This window comes from Spermophilus citellus (assembly GCF_964194105.1).
Source record: "Spermophilus citellus genome assembly, chromosome: 2".
NCBI classification, from domain to species: domain Eukaryota; kingdom Metazoa; phylum Chordata; class Mammalia; order Rodentia; family Sciuridae; genus Spermophilus; species Spermophilus citellus.
Window position 1 is genome coordinate 10850923 of NC_138183.1, and position 16681 is coordinate 10867603.

Genomic DNA, 16681 nt, shown 5'->3' on the forward strand with positions numbered 1-16681 from the left:
ACAGCCCCAAACTGACAGGAACACCTTGTTTTTCACCAGAGAGGTATCTGAGAGGACCTGGAAAGACAGGGAGTCCTGGCAGTGGAGAGCCAGTGGCCGGGGTCCCTGGTGGAGACTCCAGGGTTGTCTTCCGTAGCCCCAGCCCTGGCCTTTGGGAGAAAGCATGGGTTCTGGCAGGAAAGGCCCTCATTCGAGTCCTGGCATGAAAATAAAGTCACTCCAGCTTCCTGGACTAGGGACCCCTCGTCCGTGGAAAGGAAGGGTGCCACAGAGCCCAAGCCTGTTGCAGAGATGAAGGCGCATCCTAATCTCCCTGGGGACGTCCTTGCAAATCCTTTCTTTTGGAGTCAAAGGAAAAGGCCAGGCCAGGTGCCCCCAGGATGGACAGGGAAACTCCCCCACCTGACTTCCAGAAGCGGCCTGTACATTTCTCCTAAGTGTGTGCCGACGTGGAGTCTCTAAGACTTCAGAATGAACAGTGACAGTTTCCATAGAAAAGCCTCTTCCCGAAAGCACCTGTCCTGTCACCAGATGCTACTGGCACACTCAGCTGGCCACAGGCACCCAGGTGTCAGGGGACGGGAGATGCCTGGGCCTGAGCCGTGCAGTGCGTGGAGTGCCCACTGCCGCTCCAGGGAGGCAGCCGCCTGTGCGCGGGTCCGGCTCCCTCCCGTCACCCAGGGTATGTTGGCCCGGGGCTGGGCAGCACAGGGGGTGCCGGGAACTGGCTCTGGGGAAGCAGGAGGCCCTGCCCATCCCACAGGCCTCTGCAGTGGCCCCGTTTCCATGCTCGACAGGGGCTGCGCCCCTCCCTGTTCTGTAAGTCAGCACCTCGCCACTGTCGTCACCCAAGCCTCAGGCCCGTCACACACAAGCATAGGGACTGACACACCCAGTCGAGTCTCTCCCTGCAGCAACTCCTGCATTCAGGGCCTCGCCTCCCTTTCCTGCGACCTCAGCCTGTGGCCTCCCAAGGACCCTGTCCCTGCCACACCAAGGCGCCCACTCAGCTCCACCGGGAGGCTGACCTTCTCCTTCTGCCCGCCCCACAGCTCTCATTCATTCTCCACAGCAGCCGCAAGGCCACCTCCTGGGTGACAGCTGGCTCCCCCCAGCTTCACAACTGCCTGTTCAAAACAACCCAAAAAACGGAAGCAATTCAAATGTGCAGGGAACGGAGTGTGGGTGGAACAGCAGGCATGGGGAGAGGAGGGAGAGCGGGCAAGGTCAAGGACCACTGACACCTCCCGCCCCCAGCCTAGACTCCGCTGTCCTTCCCTGGAGGCGGCAGGAGGCGCCCACGGCTCCTCGGGCCTATTACTCCTTTGGGGTCTGTTCTGAAAGAACGAGTCAGCTCTGGGCTTCCAGAGGCATTTTCCTGTACTAATCCACCAAACGCCCCCGGCCTCCTCCAGCCCCAGAGCTGGTGCAGCCAGGTTGCTAAAGACACGGCCCCCGGACTGCAGGGCAGATGGGCACCTCACCTAGGGAATGGGCCGCGGTGGTCTCGGAGCTGAAGAAGCGGCCCAGGCCGAGGTCACCGAGCTTCACGATGCCCGTGGCCGTGATGAACACGTTGGCAGGCTTGATGTCTACAGGGAAGGAGGAGAGTTGGTGTGTGACAGGTGGCCTGGGTGGCCAGGGGAGGGCCTTGCAGGTGATGGGCTCCCTGAGGGCAAGGCCAGCTCCTACTAGGACGTCAAAGCCCACATCAAAGTTCCCTTCTCTGGGCAGAGCTGGTGCCGCACTGGAACTGGCTACCTGTGCTGGTGTAGACTGGCCTGGAGACCATGTGCAGGTGGCCCTCCTTCCCTGAACTCAGGTCCCCTGCGGGCGGTTGCTGACACGGAGCAGATGTGTGTGCAGCTGCTGGACACATCTGCCTTGTGTGGGCAATGCCAAGGGGTCTGACTCCTCGTGGGGCTCCCAGGAGCAAGGGGAGCCCGGGGAAGCTGTGGGCGGGGCTCAGGTGCCTGGCACCCACCTCGGTGCATCACCCGGCGCGAGTGCATGTGCTCCACGGCGCTGCAGAGCTGCACGAAGTACTTCCACACCGTCCTCTCGGGAATCAGCCGCTTCTGCTTCTTGAAGTACTGTGGGGATGGACGGGCAGGCCCAGTGAGCAGGCTCCCAGGCAGACGGGCGGACCATGAGCCTGGACCAGGAGGGCCACCTCCACAACCGCCTGGGCTCAGGCTGGCACCGGGGGCGGCCTGGCCCAGCTCGAGCCGGGGGAAGGTCATCTCCAGGTGGCCTACAGCAGCCCTCGAAGGCCTGTGGACAAGCCCACGAGGAAGCAGGTCCACGTTCTCAACGGCCCCTCTGTCAGGAGAACCCCACTAAACACTCCAGAAAAAACAACCAAGCACCATCCCTCGGCTGCTCTGGGGCAGGCAGCAGCCTGGAGGGATGAGGCGGGACTCTTCTTGAGCAGTGGCCACATCAACATGCCAGGCTCCTGAATGCCAGGTCTGGGCTGCGGCCGGGGACCAAGGCTGCTGCTCCAGGTGCCTGAGTGGCGGTCTTCTCCTGGGCTTTCCCCTTCAGGGCAGCCATGTTTTTACCAAGCAGCCAGAGGCAACGCTGTGCCCATTTGTCGGGCAGTTGCTCTGGTGCAGAGAAGCCAGTAGCTGACCTAGGATCTCTGCCCCACCCAGGGAAGGGCTATGGGTGGAAGAGAGGACCAAAGCAGGGAGGACGGTGGCCTTTCATGAGGGCCTAGGTCACAGCGCAGCCCCAGATTTCCTGCCTAGAAAGCCCCAGGTCCCCGCCCACTCCAGGAAACTGAGCAGGCACTGAGCTCAGAGAGGTTGAGGAATGTGTCCAGAGCTAACCAGCTGCAGCACTGGAGCTGGGGCCTCCAGAAGGGGGACAGTCACAGCTGGAAGCTCCTGGCTTCAAAGCAAAGTCCCTTGAGGCTCTCTAGGAGGGGGACCTCGTGGGTGAACTGTCCCAGGTTTCCAGTAGAACCCCCCCAGGGCCACCCCAGGGCTCGGGGGTGGTTGGGCTGGGATATTTACACCGTGATGTTACTGAATCCTCATTACAGTGTTCACGCGGGGATGTGCACAGCCGAGTGGTGATTTTCTAAATGTCACATCCTCTCAATGTCACCTGACATTTAGTGGGAAGGCACGGAGTCTCTGGTGGGTTCTGGGACGGCAGCAGCATCTCTGAGCTTTGCTGTCCCTCGTAAATAATGCCTCCCCATGGCTATGGAGGCCCTCCTCGGCCCCTCAGGCTGCAGGACCCGGGGACAAAGACCTGCTGGCCAGCAACCTCTCGGGCTAGCTGGCCAGGCCCCTGTTCTCCAACCCAGAGTGAGCTGGAGAGGGCAGGGTGGGGAGGCGGCTCCCACCCTGCGCCCAGCACTGGGCTAGTAAGTTAGATGAGAAAACGCCAAGATCACCTGTGTGTGTCTCAGGTGTGACCAGGGGCCAGGTCTGCCCCACCCTGTCTCTCCCCCTGGTCGGGGGCTGCCCCAAACCAAGTTCTCAGGTGAGTCCCTTGCAGCTGTCAGAGGGAGGAGGGGTGGGCAGGGTAGGGGACGTGGGAAGAGAGATGGCCAGTGAAGGGGGAATCCCCAGAGACTTCCCCACCGGTGTCCTCACCCCGTCCTGCAGGGCTGGTGACTGATGTGAACCCTGAACAGGGTGGCCTCGGAGAGCCAAGAAGAGGCATGGGTGTGGAGTGCGGGGGCTGTCCATCCCTCCTCGCCCCTGCTCTCTTGCAGCCTGGAAGAGTGGTCACCTGCCTGCCGCTCCCACAGTGCCCTCTCCTAAACAGTCCCCGGGCTTGGGTGACACTGAGGCCCGGGAAGGGAGGGATCAGCATGGCGGCACCCCAACCCCTGCCTGCCCACAGCCCCTCTGCGTGGATTGAGGCCGCGAGGGGGCCGGGCCGCACGGTGAGACCTGGACTCGTTCTGCTAGTGCGTCCTGCCCTGGCCCTCCCACGGCCCTGCGTCCTGTTCTCACACAGGACGGACCACGTTTGCTCACTGCCGTGAGTCTTGGGCAGTCCTGCAGACCCCAGGGCATGGTCCTGAATCTTGAGCCTGGACCAGGAGGCCCTGCGCAACCCCACGGTCCCCACCTCATCTGGTGCCCTCAGAGGACCAAAGTGCACAGCTGTTTCTGCCTCTGCACTCCCCGTCCACCTGGGGTCCCGTGGGGGGTCCCCTCGTCCAGGAAGCCTTCCCTGACGTGCACAGGCTTTCCTGTCAGGGTTTGGGCTCCCTGAAAGCAGAGCCAGGGCAAGTGGCACCCGGCGTCGGCATGGGGCTGACCCACGGTGGGAGTCGAGCGTCCGTCCGGGAGAAGGGCAGGGGCAGAAGCGATGAGGTGGGGTGACATGCGGTAGAGCACATCTGCTCCCACCGGGGACCCAGCGGAGATTAACGTCCCTGCAAATACATTAACATGTCAAGGAAAATATAAAAGCCGGTGATAACAGCTCAAGTGACGCTGCTTCCCAGTGACGCCTATTCCTAGGGGCCGAATTTCAGAGGAGCTGAGTGCGAGCAGGGCTCAGCCCCGGTGCCTGCTGGGAAAGCAGAGGACCCACGTCTCCCGCCTTTCCAAGTGGGAAAGGGGTGGGGGGTGTGGGCTCAGGGAGGCAGCGATGGGATGGGCGCCCACGTCAGGCCTGAAGGGAAATGTCCAGGCCTGCAGGAAGAAGGGCCTTGGGGGGGAGACAGGGGCCAGCTGCGGGCAAAGGCTCCTGCACCCAGAGGCTGTGAGGCTAAACCTCTTTGAGCATGGGCTCGGGGTGCGTGAGCCAGTGAGGCACAGCTGTGGCTGATGGCCAGGGCCCTCTATCAGTGAAGCTGCAGTGTCCCTGATGCCAGGCTCCCAGGTGACTTGGGCAGTGGGGACAGGGGAGGCTCACCAGGGTGAGGTCTGGCCTGAGGCTGCCTGTGTCACGTGGCCAGTCCTCAGCCCCGAAGGCCCCAGGCATTAGCCACCACATAGAAATGAAGAGTGTCCCCCCAGCCCTGGAGGGATTGTCTTGGGGACAGTGTCCACTGAACAGTCCCAGGCCAGGAAAACAGACCGGGCCCGGCATGCCCTGGGCCCACTGCTGGCATCTCAGGCAAGCCTCTCAACCTCTCTGGGCTCAGATTTCCCCTCCTATAAAACAAGGCAATGGGACCCCCCCCAAGGCACTTTTCCGGAACCTGTGAGATGGGGTCTGATCTATGGGGTGCTGTCCCTGCTCTTTTTGTGAGGCAGAGTGACCCCCCGTGCCCTGGATAGGCTGGGGCAGTATGGGTGGACAGAGTAGCCCTCGCCAGCCACCCCCTGCCCAAGCATGGCCTCTGCCTTTATTGGTGCCTGCTGGGCTCTGTCGAGGGACATGGTTCTCAGCTGCCCACGGCGGCTGGGGGTGGAGCCTGCAGACCCCACTAGGCCAGGGCTGAGGCCAGGGCAGTGAGGACTGGGGGCCAAGAGGCTGCTGACCTGGGCCCCAGGTCTGGACAGCCCCCGAACGCGCTCCCTGGCACCCTGACCTTGATCATCTGCGAGAGGTCCCCGGCGTCGGCCAGCTCCAGCACGATGTTCAGCTCATTGTCCTCGATGAATGAGTCCAGATATTTGATGATGTTCGGATGGTTCAGTTGCTGCAGCAGGAGAGAGAGAGCAAGCGAGTTGACATCCCTGACGGACGGCCCAGCCCAACACCTGCCCTGCGGGCTCAGGAGGATGAGCACCCAGGACCTACTGGAGAGGGGGCGCCCAGGGAAAGGTCTGCACGTGGGAGTCGGCAGACCTGGGTGACGCTGGGAAAGCCGTTGGTGTCCAAGTCTCAGTTTCCTCACCTGTAAGATGGGCGTGTTTTGAGGAGGGCTGGGAAGGGGAGTGGGCTAAGAACCTGGAAGTCCCCACAGCACTGGTGGAGAGCTGAGAGGGCAGGTGGCAAGTGGCAGGGGGCACTCGTGAATATTTGTCCCCATCACCTGATTCCCTCAGTGCGCAGACCCAGCCTCCAGCTCCCAAGCCAGAGCCCGTGCTGGCTGAGGTGGTCGTGGGAGCCCACGCAGGACGCACCCCAGGGGCTGGAGCAGAGCGGAGCCCCTGGTGACCGAGTCCAGGAGGTGGGAGCAGCGGGACCCCAACCCCTCCATGATGTGCCCAGCCCTGTCCACACACCAGCCCAGCCAGAACCCCTGAGAGCAGCTTCTAAAAGGCCGACATCTCGGGAGAGGGACGTGCACCTATGCTGCAAGCCGACGGTCCCCAGAATCTAGACTGGGGGACCTGGGCCGACACAGCAGAGCCACGCTGTCTTTCAGTGCCACCGTCCAGCCCGCCAACAAGGACTCCTGCCTGGCCCAGAACACTCACCTTCAGGAGGCCGATCTCCTTGACGCAGTCCTGTCTGGCCTTGGCGTCCATCATCTCAAAGATCTTGACAGGAGGGAAAGAGCTGGTTAGACCCGAGCCCGGGAGTCACAGCCAGCATTCAGGTCCTAGCTCTCCCACCTCCTTGCCAAGGGACCCCTAAAAGCAAGAACTCCCTCTGACTGAGCACCCACAAGCCCGGTGCTGCACTCATGGTGTCACCCCTAATCCCAGGACCACTCCTGGGATGGAGTCACTGTACCCAACTCAGAGGAGGGGACTGAAGCCCCGGGACCAGCGAATTGCTGTGGCCACACACTGTGAGTGGCATGTGCTCAGAGCCTCTGTTTCTCCCTCTGCTTACGGGGCTAACGGCCCGGCCTGTGTGGTGTGGATCACTGTGTCCCCGAGTCCCCAGTCCCCCTTGAGCTCACTCAGCAGGGTCCTCCTGGCGCACACCGCAGCAGCCCCGAGGTGGCCTTCACCATGGCACCGGAGAGGCTGACAGCCCAGGCGAGCTCTGGGAAGGCCCCAAAACAGGCCCTCTCAGACACAGGAGCCGCTGCCCCCCAGCGTCCTGAGGCACACAAGGGTCACAGGTCTATAGGACACCATTAAGTCATCCCCCTGTCCCCCTCCTGGGACTGGTGGTCTGAGCTGCCTCTCCCTCCTGGACAGAGGCGGCCCAGGGTGCTCGCCTCGCTCTTTAAGGACCCATGAGCAAACGGTGGCACCCGGGAAGCTCCGCAGGATTCACTGTTGCTCACTGCCAGTGTGCACCGGGCCTGGCTTCGCCAGGGGACACCTTTCCTCCATTTGGAAGGGACGCAGAGGGCAGGAAGGATCCTTGGAGCCCAAAACCATGGAACAAGCTCAGGCACGGGGCCAGTCACGTGCAGGCCAGACCCCTGCTCCCCCGAACTGCCTGTGGCCTGGGAGCCACTTTGTCTGCACTATTTTCCTCAAGTGAAAAATGAAACAGTCACTCCACGCACAGGTGATGCAAGGTTCATGCATTCTGAACATGACTCAGTATACAGCAGGGACTCAATGCATGCTTATTTTTCTTGTCCTTTATGGTTCACAGTGAGCATCCCTCCATGAGCCCCCTGGCTCTCCCAGTGGCTGGGTGGCTGGACACTGACTTCTGTGTCCCCAGAGGGGCGGGGGGTGCCCCGGCCAGGGCGGCAGTGTCAAGGTGCACAGCCCACCCCCAGGGCTGCGGCTCACCTGCACTTTCTTCAGAGCCACCGTCTTCCTGTCCAGCAGGCAGGTGGCCTTATAGACCTCGCTGAACTGTCCTCGGCCTATCTTCTTCTCGATCTGGAAGTCTGCCAGTGAGCAGCGAAAAGACAGGGTGCTGGGGTGTCTCTGCAGGGGAACAGAAGGTGGGTGACCAGACAGGCTGGAGTGGAGGTTCTCTGGGTCCCCAGCGCCTCAACAGCACCTCCCAAAGGTGAAGGAGGCTCTGTTTGCCAACGCCACCATCAGAGCCTCCAAGGAGCCCCCAGGCGTGGGACTCTTCACCCTGATCCCCAGAGCTGTGCCCAACAGCCCGAGGCACGTGACACATGGAGCCCCCTGCCCCCACCACGGGTCAGCATCCTTCATATTGAAAACTGACCCCAGAAGCCTGGCTCTTTGGTCCTGGGGTCCTTAGCCACCCTGATCATCCTTGACTCTCTGATACGCAGGTCAGGCCCAGCGAGCAGGGCGTGTGTGAGGGGTGCAGGACACGGCTCTGGCTCACTCTGGTCCCACCAGCCCCAGACCCTGCAATCAGCACCAGAAACAGCAAGGCCCTCCCTGAGGGGAGCCACCCCCAGCTCACAGTCCCACTGAGCTTCAAGCCCACAGCCCTACATTCTGAGCTCCCCTGATGGTGACCCAAACCAGAGACTTCATGGTGACTGTAGGGCCAGCACTGAAACCTCTGATTGAGTTATAGCGCCTGCCCAAGGACAAAGCTGCCAGCAGAGGCCACTGTGGCCAGCTGCCCCTCCATGGTATGTGTGCAAATACCCCCCTGGGAAGGCAGAGGGGGCCCAATGCCAGGCCCAGGTGGGGAGGCAATGCCACACCCCTGATCAGCCCCACACCCCCAGGTGAGGTGGCCCCTGTATGTCCACACTTGACCTATGAGGAGCCCGGGGGGTGCAGAGGGACAGCCCTGCCCACGTCACACAGCTCTACACAGCCTTCCCTGGTGGTTTTAGACAGAGCCTTACTCTCTCCTCCAACAGTCCTGCTGTGGGGAAGGAGGTCACTGACACTGGGGACCACCTCCCCAGCTGAGTGGTGACATGGGACAAGGACTGGGTCTCAGTATCACCCAGAATAAAAATACTTAAAGTAACCAGTTTGGTGTGACCGACAGTGGGTATGGGCTTGGTGCATGGCTGTGGGGCCAGATGAGCTGGCCTCAGTCCTGGTCCAGCCGCCTGCTGGCAGGAGGCCTTGGGCGGCTGTCCAGCCCCTCTGGACCTTGACTTCCCTGCCTGCCAACGGAAACAGGAGAAGCATCCATTTGAGAAGATCTCGTGAGGTAGCCAGGCTCCGTGTTCCTCACCAGCCTGGCACCCAGAGGTGTTCAGTGGCCACTGTTATGGTCACTGACCAGCTAGCGCAGGGTGGCCGCAGCCCAAGCTCTGGGCGGCTCCTAGTCCTGCTCCAAGCCTTCTGCTCAGCTGCGCGGTGGGGCTGGTGCCAAGGAAGCTCCGCGGACACGCTCCTGTGAAAGATGAAAGCCCGCGGCTGCCCACAGTCACGCGCTCCTTTTCCCAGCAACATAAAAGCTGGATGACCTTGACTTTGAAGTCTTGGGGCGTAATTACCTCTCATGATGGGTGGTTTGGGGGACCTCCCTGCCTGGAGACCCATGCGGGAGGAAGATGATGATTCCACCCACCCCATGCGGAGGTCTGTCGGGGAGAAGCCTCAACAGGACCCTGAGCCTCGTCGGCACCCGTGTGCCACCTCAGAGGCCTGCCAGGCACCGCGCCCATATGCCATCACGCCGGCTACTCAGACCCTAGTTGCCACCGCACTGGCTCCTCAGATGGACCCTCTGGGGCCTCACTGCGGTTGCCACCTCAGGAAGCGGGCTTGGCCAGGAAGGGAAGCAGTGGCTGCTGCAGATCTGACCCTGGACTGAGGACCGTGCCTCCTGCTGACAGGGCAGACTCTCTACTCAGACACCCCAGCTTTTCCTCCAAGACCCTGCAACCAGCCAGGCCAGCTGCCGGCTGCCCAGTCACCTGAGCCCTTCCTATGCCTTGACCACAGGCTTCCCCAGCAGGGGCCTCTGTCTCAGTCCCCTCAGTGTCCCCTGTGCCTACACTGAGTGCTCTGAGGCATGTATGCTGGATGACACTGGGGAATATGCTCAGAACAGCAGGGCACAACAGCAGGACCCTGTGACCAGGCACTGTCACCTTCAGGACCACAGCTGGATCACACTCTCAGAAACAGCCACAGCAGCTCTTGGAACTTGGAAGACCCACACTTCTTGATGCGATGCCAACGCCAGGTGCACATGGGCGCCCGGTGGCAGTCCCTGCAGCTGCAGAGCTTCTCCGGCCCAACAGCCTGCAGGCGGGCGGGCGGGCGGCTGACCCGTTATAAACAAGGAGGGAGTCAGAGGCTGGGCTGCAGAGCTCGTCTGAGGAGCTGGGACCCACTCCTGTTTGACCAACAGCCAGCTGTGCTACTGGGCCACACGGGGTGGTCCCTCCTCTCTTGGCCTCAGTTTCCCCCAGGACCATGGGTTAGCAGTGATCTCCGAGGGCCCTTGCTCTGGGGGAAGGGTGGGCTTCTCACTGTGAGGAGTGGGCGCTGGCTGGGCTCCCCAGCACTCTGCCCAGGCCGAGAAGCCACTCTGCCCAGTTCCCAGCAGTCTGAAAGCTCCAAATGGAAGTGAGTAACTGCTGGCCTGGGGAGACCTGGCTGTATGTCTGCACATGTGACCAGATCTGCACCTCCCGTCACAACCCATGCGACCCAATTAGAGGAACACACTCATGGCACAGCCCGGGCAGGCCCACCGTGCACTCAGGGCACAGTCCAGCCAGCTCTGGGGGCCAATGCTGCCCACAGAGGGTTGGAATAGAGGCCTGTCCCCGGATGGCTTCTGCCCAGGTGTGGGGCATCTCAGGACACAGGGCTCCTAGGTGCAGCTGCCGAGGCCGGGGGAGCCCTGACTCTGATTTAACTCTAAGGAAAGAATGGGCGAGCTGTCCTCGTCCCCGAGGCCAGCCTCTCTCTGTTGTCCCCTCCCAGGCCTTTCTCCCCTCCTATGAAGCTCCCAGCAAGTCCCACCCCTGTCCTGGCACTCGAGTGACCCTGGACTAGTCATCCGTTCAGAGGGATGTGACAGCTGCCCCTGGGTTCTCGGAGGACTCTAGGCGATGAGGTGGCAGTGAGTCTGTGGGGCTCTCCCCACGGGGCAGACGGGGGCTGGTCCCAGGGCAGCTCCCACTGGGCACACGGAGCACCTCATCACCTTCAGAAAAAGGTCACCTGTTGCTTACTATCCCCTGTCCTGGCTCCTGTGGATAGAGAATGCCCCCCTAGAGACCGTCTCACAAACAAACAAAAACATCCCCTGCCCTGGCACATGCTGGCAGGGAGCAGCCACCACTGTGGCTCTGTCAGGTGAGTCCGACGCTGGCTCTGCCACCTCTGGGCTGAGGACAAGTGCTTCTGGGTCTCAGTTTCCTCATCTGTATAACTGAGAGTATATTACATCATTAGCAAGCGAAGTACGGGTGAAGGGCCTGGCGCCTAGAGAGAGTGGCATATGAACCTTTGTGACCATTGCTATTGTTCCTGCTTCTGTGGCTGTGTCTGTGGAGGGGCGAAGGCTTCCCAGGGGCTGGGGGTGAACTGAGTGGGGCTGTGTGGTCCCGTGGGCAGCTCTGTGGGTTCTTGGCTGTGGCTCTCATCTCCATCCTTGTCCTCACCCCATGGAGGGTCTGCTGACTTGGCTTGTAGCAACCTCAGGACTTGCAGGTGAGGGATGCAGCCTTGTGACTTCGTGGCCTCTTGCCCAGAACTGTTTGCCAAGCGGCCTTGCTAAACAGCTGCCCTGGGCCTCCCACCTGGGGCTGGGCTGCGGGCTACTTGTGGGACAACACCCTAGGAGGCCATTTCTGCCTCCCGTGTCCCTGCACCAGGGTGTCATGCCCCTCAAGTTCTCCTGCAAAGGTAGAAAAAATGGGGTCAAGGTGCCAGGAGGGGGACCCAGGGGTGCCAAGACTGCAGCATCTGGCAGTGGACCCAGGGAGGAGGCCTGAGCTGCACCTGAGGCGGGGGAGACGGAGAAGCCTCAGGGAGCCATGACCTTGGACAGCAGGAGGACCTGGCAGACAGGAGCCAGGGGGACACTGAGACCCCTAAGTCACCTCTAGTCCCAAAGGCACCTTCCCTAGAAATGCCACCAGCTTCCTCTGGCCGAGTGGGGCTTAAATGGAGACCGGAGGGTGGGGTGTCTCCAACCAGCACAGGCTGCCCCACTCCCGAGAGCTCTGAAAAGCTCTTCTTCAAATCACATCAAATTAGGCCACAAACACCCCCCACCCTTTTGCTAATTTGAGTTTAAAATGTTTGAACCACAATAAGCCTTAGCCATCGACAAATCCTTTAAAAAAAATAGGAGCATAAAATTACATGTTAAAAGAATAAAAATGCATTCGCCCAATTAATTTTCTGAAATCTCATTAAAAAATTTAGCCTGACTAAGTCAGACTTCTGACCTGAATTTTAATCATCTTTACACTGGATGGGCCTCTTTTCCTTGATATTTGCAATGCACCATTAATTTTAAGGCAACTGTTCCTATGATTTTAAAAAGCACCCTTCATCAGACTGACATTTCCTGTAAACGAATTTCACCTTTAAAGGCATCTGACACCGCGTCCAGGGGAACTTCTGACGGGCTGGGTCCATGTGTATACAGGGAATGTCTGAAACCCGCGCTGCCCAGGGAGGGGCCTGAATTACAGAGACCACATCCTTGGAGCCCTCGAGGCCAGCCCCGCTCAGCGCCTCGCCATCTGGCTAATTCAAAGCAGAGGCCGATCTTCACTCTCAGACCTGGTGGCCTGAAGACACCCTCTGGGGCCACAGAGACCAGGGCTGAATTCAGACTCTGTCACATTTCAGTTTCTTTCCCTACAAATGAAGCACTGAGTGGGACCTGCTTCTCTGAGTCGTCAGGAGGACTGAATGAGATGGGTGTCACCACCGTGTCCCAACCTGGGAGCTTGCACAGAGCCCCACAGGCCATCGGCTCATGGAAGCAGTGATGTCCACAGCACGGACTGCTAATGACAGACCTCTGGTCACCTAAAGTGACTGCGGTTGCTCCCCCAGGACGATCCTTATTAACCCACCTCAAAGAAACCTGAGCCCACACCCGTGGATGAAATCTGGAACCTGCTTCGAACACTGCCCAGCCCAGAGCTGAGGGGAGAAACCACAGAGCCACCCAGCACCCAACCAGAAGGCTGGCGCAGCCTGTCTCTGCTCTCCTTCCATCTGGTCACCAAGTGCAGCTGGCATTTCCCCATGGACATCTCTGGAATCCTCCCTCCCCAGGCTCAGCCCCTGCAGCCCCAGGCCTGGTCACCATGGATCTTCTAAGTCCCAGTGGGCTCCTCACTCATACAGACTCAATTTCACGTGGTGCAGCACAGATCTGAGATCTTCCACGAATGCCACCCGTTCTTCCAACTTATCTCAGCACAGGACTGTAAACGCCTTATCTAAGGCCATGCGCCTTTTCTGGAATATTCTCTTCTCCCTGTTCTGCCCCAAACTCTGATTATCCACTGGCAGATACAGCCGCCCCCTTCTCTGGGCTCCTCTGTGTCCGTCCATCCTTCCACCTCTGCACGCTGACTTTATTTATACGTAGGGACCCCGGTAGACCGAGAGTCTCCCGATGGCAGTCGTGACAGTGCTCCAGGCACCAGGAAGGCCCACGAGAGAAAGGAAACAAACACTTTGCTGAATCTACAACCGTTAGCAAACACTCTTGAATCTTAATGCCTGTTCATATTTGGCCATTAAATGTGATCCAAGCACCATGGTTTCTTTGGGAGGATTTTCTTGCAGATTTCAGTCTGTGGGGGCACACCTACCGACCACCCCCCCGACCCGGCAAAGTTCTGCACGTTCCCCGCTCCAAATAGAACTGAGCCTGGCCCGTCCCACACAGGTTTCCAAGGCTCCCAGGTGGAAGACACATTAGCAGGGACGTCTCCGGCAAGAACACCTCTGCCCTGCTTGGAAGCTCATGTGCTTCTCCGAGGGTCAGCCAACCCAGCGTTTCACTCCTGACGACATCTGCGCACACACAGGGCGTTTTCATCCCCTTCTCTGCTCCATGCATCCACCTGTTAGACGCTCCAAGGTGTCCGGCTTCCCCGTGTATGTGGCCTGCACCGACGCCTCGGCCACGTCCCACAAACACACTTTCATGTGCTAATGGCTCTCGAAGCTGGAAAGCTGCATGCAAAGGACAGCCACTAGCCCTGGGCCTTGAAGGTGAATCAAGACCACAGCTGGAGCGTTCACAGATTGTGGTCTTTCTGCACAGGTGGAACAAGAAGGCTCTAGTGAGCTCTCAAAAAAATAGGATCCATGACTTATATCCTGGCTAGTGTTCCCACACCGCATCTGTGCCACGCTGGACGTCAGTGCCATGCTGGACATCGGTGCCACACTGGATGTCTAGTCTCTTACCTCACTTAGTCTTTACAGCTGTCTCGTGAGAGAGGTAACATCATTGCACCCGCTTGACAGACGAGGAGACTGAGGCTCAGGAAGGACACTGACTCAACATCACCTGGCTGGGGAAGGACGGAGCTGGGAGTGGAAGGTAGCCCAGCCCACAAGTGAGCACATGGAGCCCGGTCCTTGCTCCGAGGCAGTTGTGGGGAGATAGTTTGCCTCCTGCCACGGGGGAAAGTGCCTCCGCTGTCCCATGTCCTCGGACAGGAGATTCGGCTGTGCTGTCTCCCAGACGGGGCTGAACACCAGTGCCTCATGAGGAAGTGGCAGGAAGAGCCGGACTGTCCCCAGTGCCTGCCCCAAGCCGGAGCCGGCATAGCATGCACGACCGTGCGCCTGACTCTGCAAACCCGGCCAGATGCTGGTGGGACTGGGGGCATCCTGGCAGACAGCCGCTGCCCAGCGCAGCCACCGCTGAGTGATCGTATCTAATTACACTTAACTATGTCATTACCCACTCCAGCATGTGCGAGGAGATGCCGAGGACACGGCCACCACCGCGGCCACCGCCTCCTCTCCTCGTGCGAGGAATAATTACAGGGCTCTCTCCTCTGCCAAATGAGGCTGTAATTAACCCTAATTGCTCGAAATGCAACTGGCTGATTCTGGGAGATTAATCAAGGGGGACTCAATTGTTAGTGAGTGACTTAGTATGACAAATCGCTACATCACCAAGCAGGCCCCAGCGCCCCCAGCCATCAGCACCAAGCCCTGGTGGACCCTGGACAGGCAGCGTCCCAAGGCTTCCCAGCTTCCAGGGAGCTCCCTCCCCAAATTCTACCTAGGAAATGGGCCCCTGCAGCCCAGTCAGTAGTGGGCATGGAGAGCACAATTTGTGCAGATGTCTATGGACCCTCAGCATGCATGTGTACACGTACACGCAGCGTCCCTAGCTCGTGCCACCTGCATGGGAATTTGCAGCAACACCCCTTCTCTTAGGCTAATGCAGCCCTGCACCATGGACCTTGGCTTGGTGAGAGGACAAGTGCAGGGGAAGGACTTCAGACCCGCCTGCCTGCTTGGCCAGGGAGCTTTGTACAGTGTGTAATCTGCAACGGTACGTGGTGACGCTGTAGCTCTCCAGTCAGAAGCTATGACAAGCTGCCGTGGCTCAGGAATGTGACCGCATCTGAGTCTCCCCTGATTAAGGTCTTAGAGCCTTGGGACAAATAGCTAACCCTGGACAAGATCCTGTCATCATGTCCAGGGGATGCCTCTGGTCTAGTTCCCAGTCAACCTGCCCAGACAAGCTTGCTGTGCCCTCTAGACCCAAGCCTGCCACTTCTTTGACACCCTGGTTTGGATCAGGTGCCTTGCTGGGTTTCTTCTGCTTGGCGTCTTTTCTCCTGTGAGGCTGTGTGTTCCTCCGACAAGCAGACCCAGGTCTATCACTCACAGCTGAGTCCTGGGGTGGCACTATCAGGCAACATGGGCCTCCTGTGATGGCCTCACTGGCAAAGTCCTCCTGTGCCAAGGGTGTCTGTCTGGGGGTGCGGGCCCAGGGACAGCCCCCTATAGGACCCCGGGATTTCTTAGACTCCTCAACGCGCTGCAGACAAGGAGAAGGGCTTACCTGTGGGTCGGGTGGGTGCGCGGGCCCCGGGGTGTGGCAGAGGTTGTTGGGACTCCCTCCGTGGGGCATGTGGCTGGGCTGTCCTGCCATCCTGCATGCCAGCCTCACGAGCACACGGGCTGAAACAGAAAACGGGGCCTGTTCACTTTCTCCTTGAGGCAGCGGCAGAAGGAAGGACTCCCCAGCCCTGTTGAAAGTTCGTGAGCTCAGGGGTGGCTGCAGTCGAGGGACAGCCTACGGTTGCCCTGCCCCACTCGGAAGTGGCAGGGCCAGGACTTCACACCCCGAGTGACACCATCTCCCTCCGTTGTGTTCTCCTGACCGGATTGCTAGGATTATCCCCATCAGAGAGGGAGAGACCCAGGTCCTCGGCAGGGAAAAGCCAACTGGTGGTCCCTGGGCCCGCAGGAGAGGTGCTACATTCAACCCTGCGACGCCAGGCTCCCCAGCCCTGTCCACAGCCTCTGGGGGAGCTGTTCTGTGGGGTCCCCCAGCACCACTCTTCCATAAGCAGGTACAGCAGGAAAGAGAACTGAACCAGACTTGGGCAGCAGCTTCAGGAAGGACCACACACCCACGTCCCTGCTGGGCCCTGCTGCACCAGGCCCCACACATTAGGAAGGTCAGTCCCCTGGGTTCTGCTCAGTGTCCTGCACAAACCTGTGGGCAGGGACAAGGGTCCCTGCAAAGAAGCAGCACTCAACCTCCAGGACTTGGCCTGCCCCAAGAATCCAGGATGCGTGTTGGTAGTAGCCATGGCAACCGCGGCAGCAGGGCCTGGTGGAGCACCATGCACACCCCGCCCTGAGCCACGGAGTCTTCCCAGGGCCACTCTGGTCCTGGTGTCAGAGGCAGCCTGTGGCCTCCCCACCAGACAAGCCCCTCTGGGGCAGGGACCAAACCCTGTACACATGGAAGCCACACGGCTGAGGGAAGGCAGCACCCAGTCCCGCGATCCTCCTGGGGAGCA

General features: G+C 60.0%; 1 protein-coding gene across 2 annotated transcripts in view; it reads right to left on the reverse strand.

The window, feature by feature from the left end:
• The window catches only part of NEK6 (NIMA related kinase 6), a 74294-nt gene that overhangs the window by 20177 nt on the left and 37436 nt on the right, over positions 1–16681 (reverse strand). For both annotated transcript variants that reach the window (XM_081274374.1, XM_081274375.1), the window contains exons 2-7: positions 15712–15830; positions 7575–7715; positions 6348–6410; positions 5513–5623; positions 1985–2093; positions 1485–1592 (exon numbers count right to left, since the gene is read on the reverse strand). In XM_081274374.1, coding sequence (XP_081130500.1) covers positions 1485–1592; positions 1985–2093; positions 5513–5623; positions 6348–6410; positions 7575–7715; positions 15712–15801 — 622 coding nt within the window. In that variant the 5' untranslated portion in view covers positions 15802–15830. The remainder of the gene's footprint in view (positions 1–1484; positions 1593–1984; positions 2094–5512; positions 5624–6347; positions 6411–7574; positions 7716–15711; positions 15831–16681) is intronic.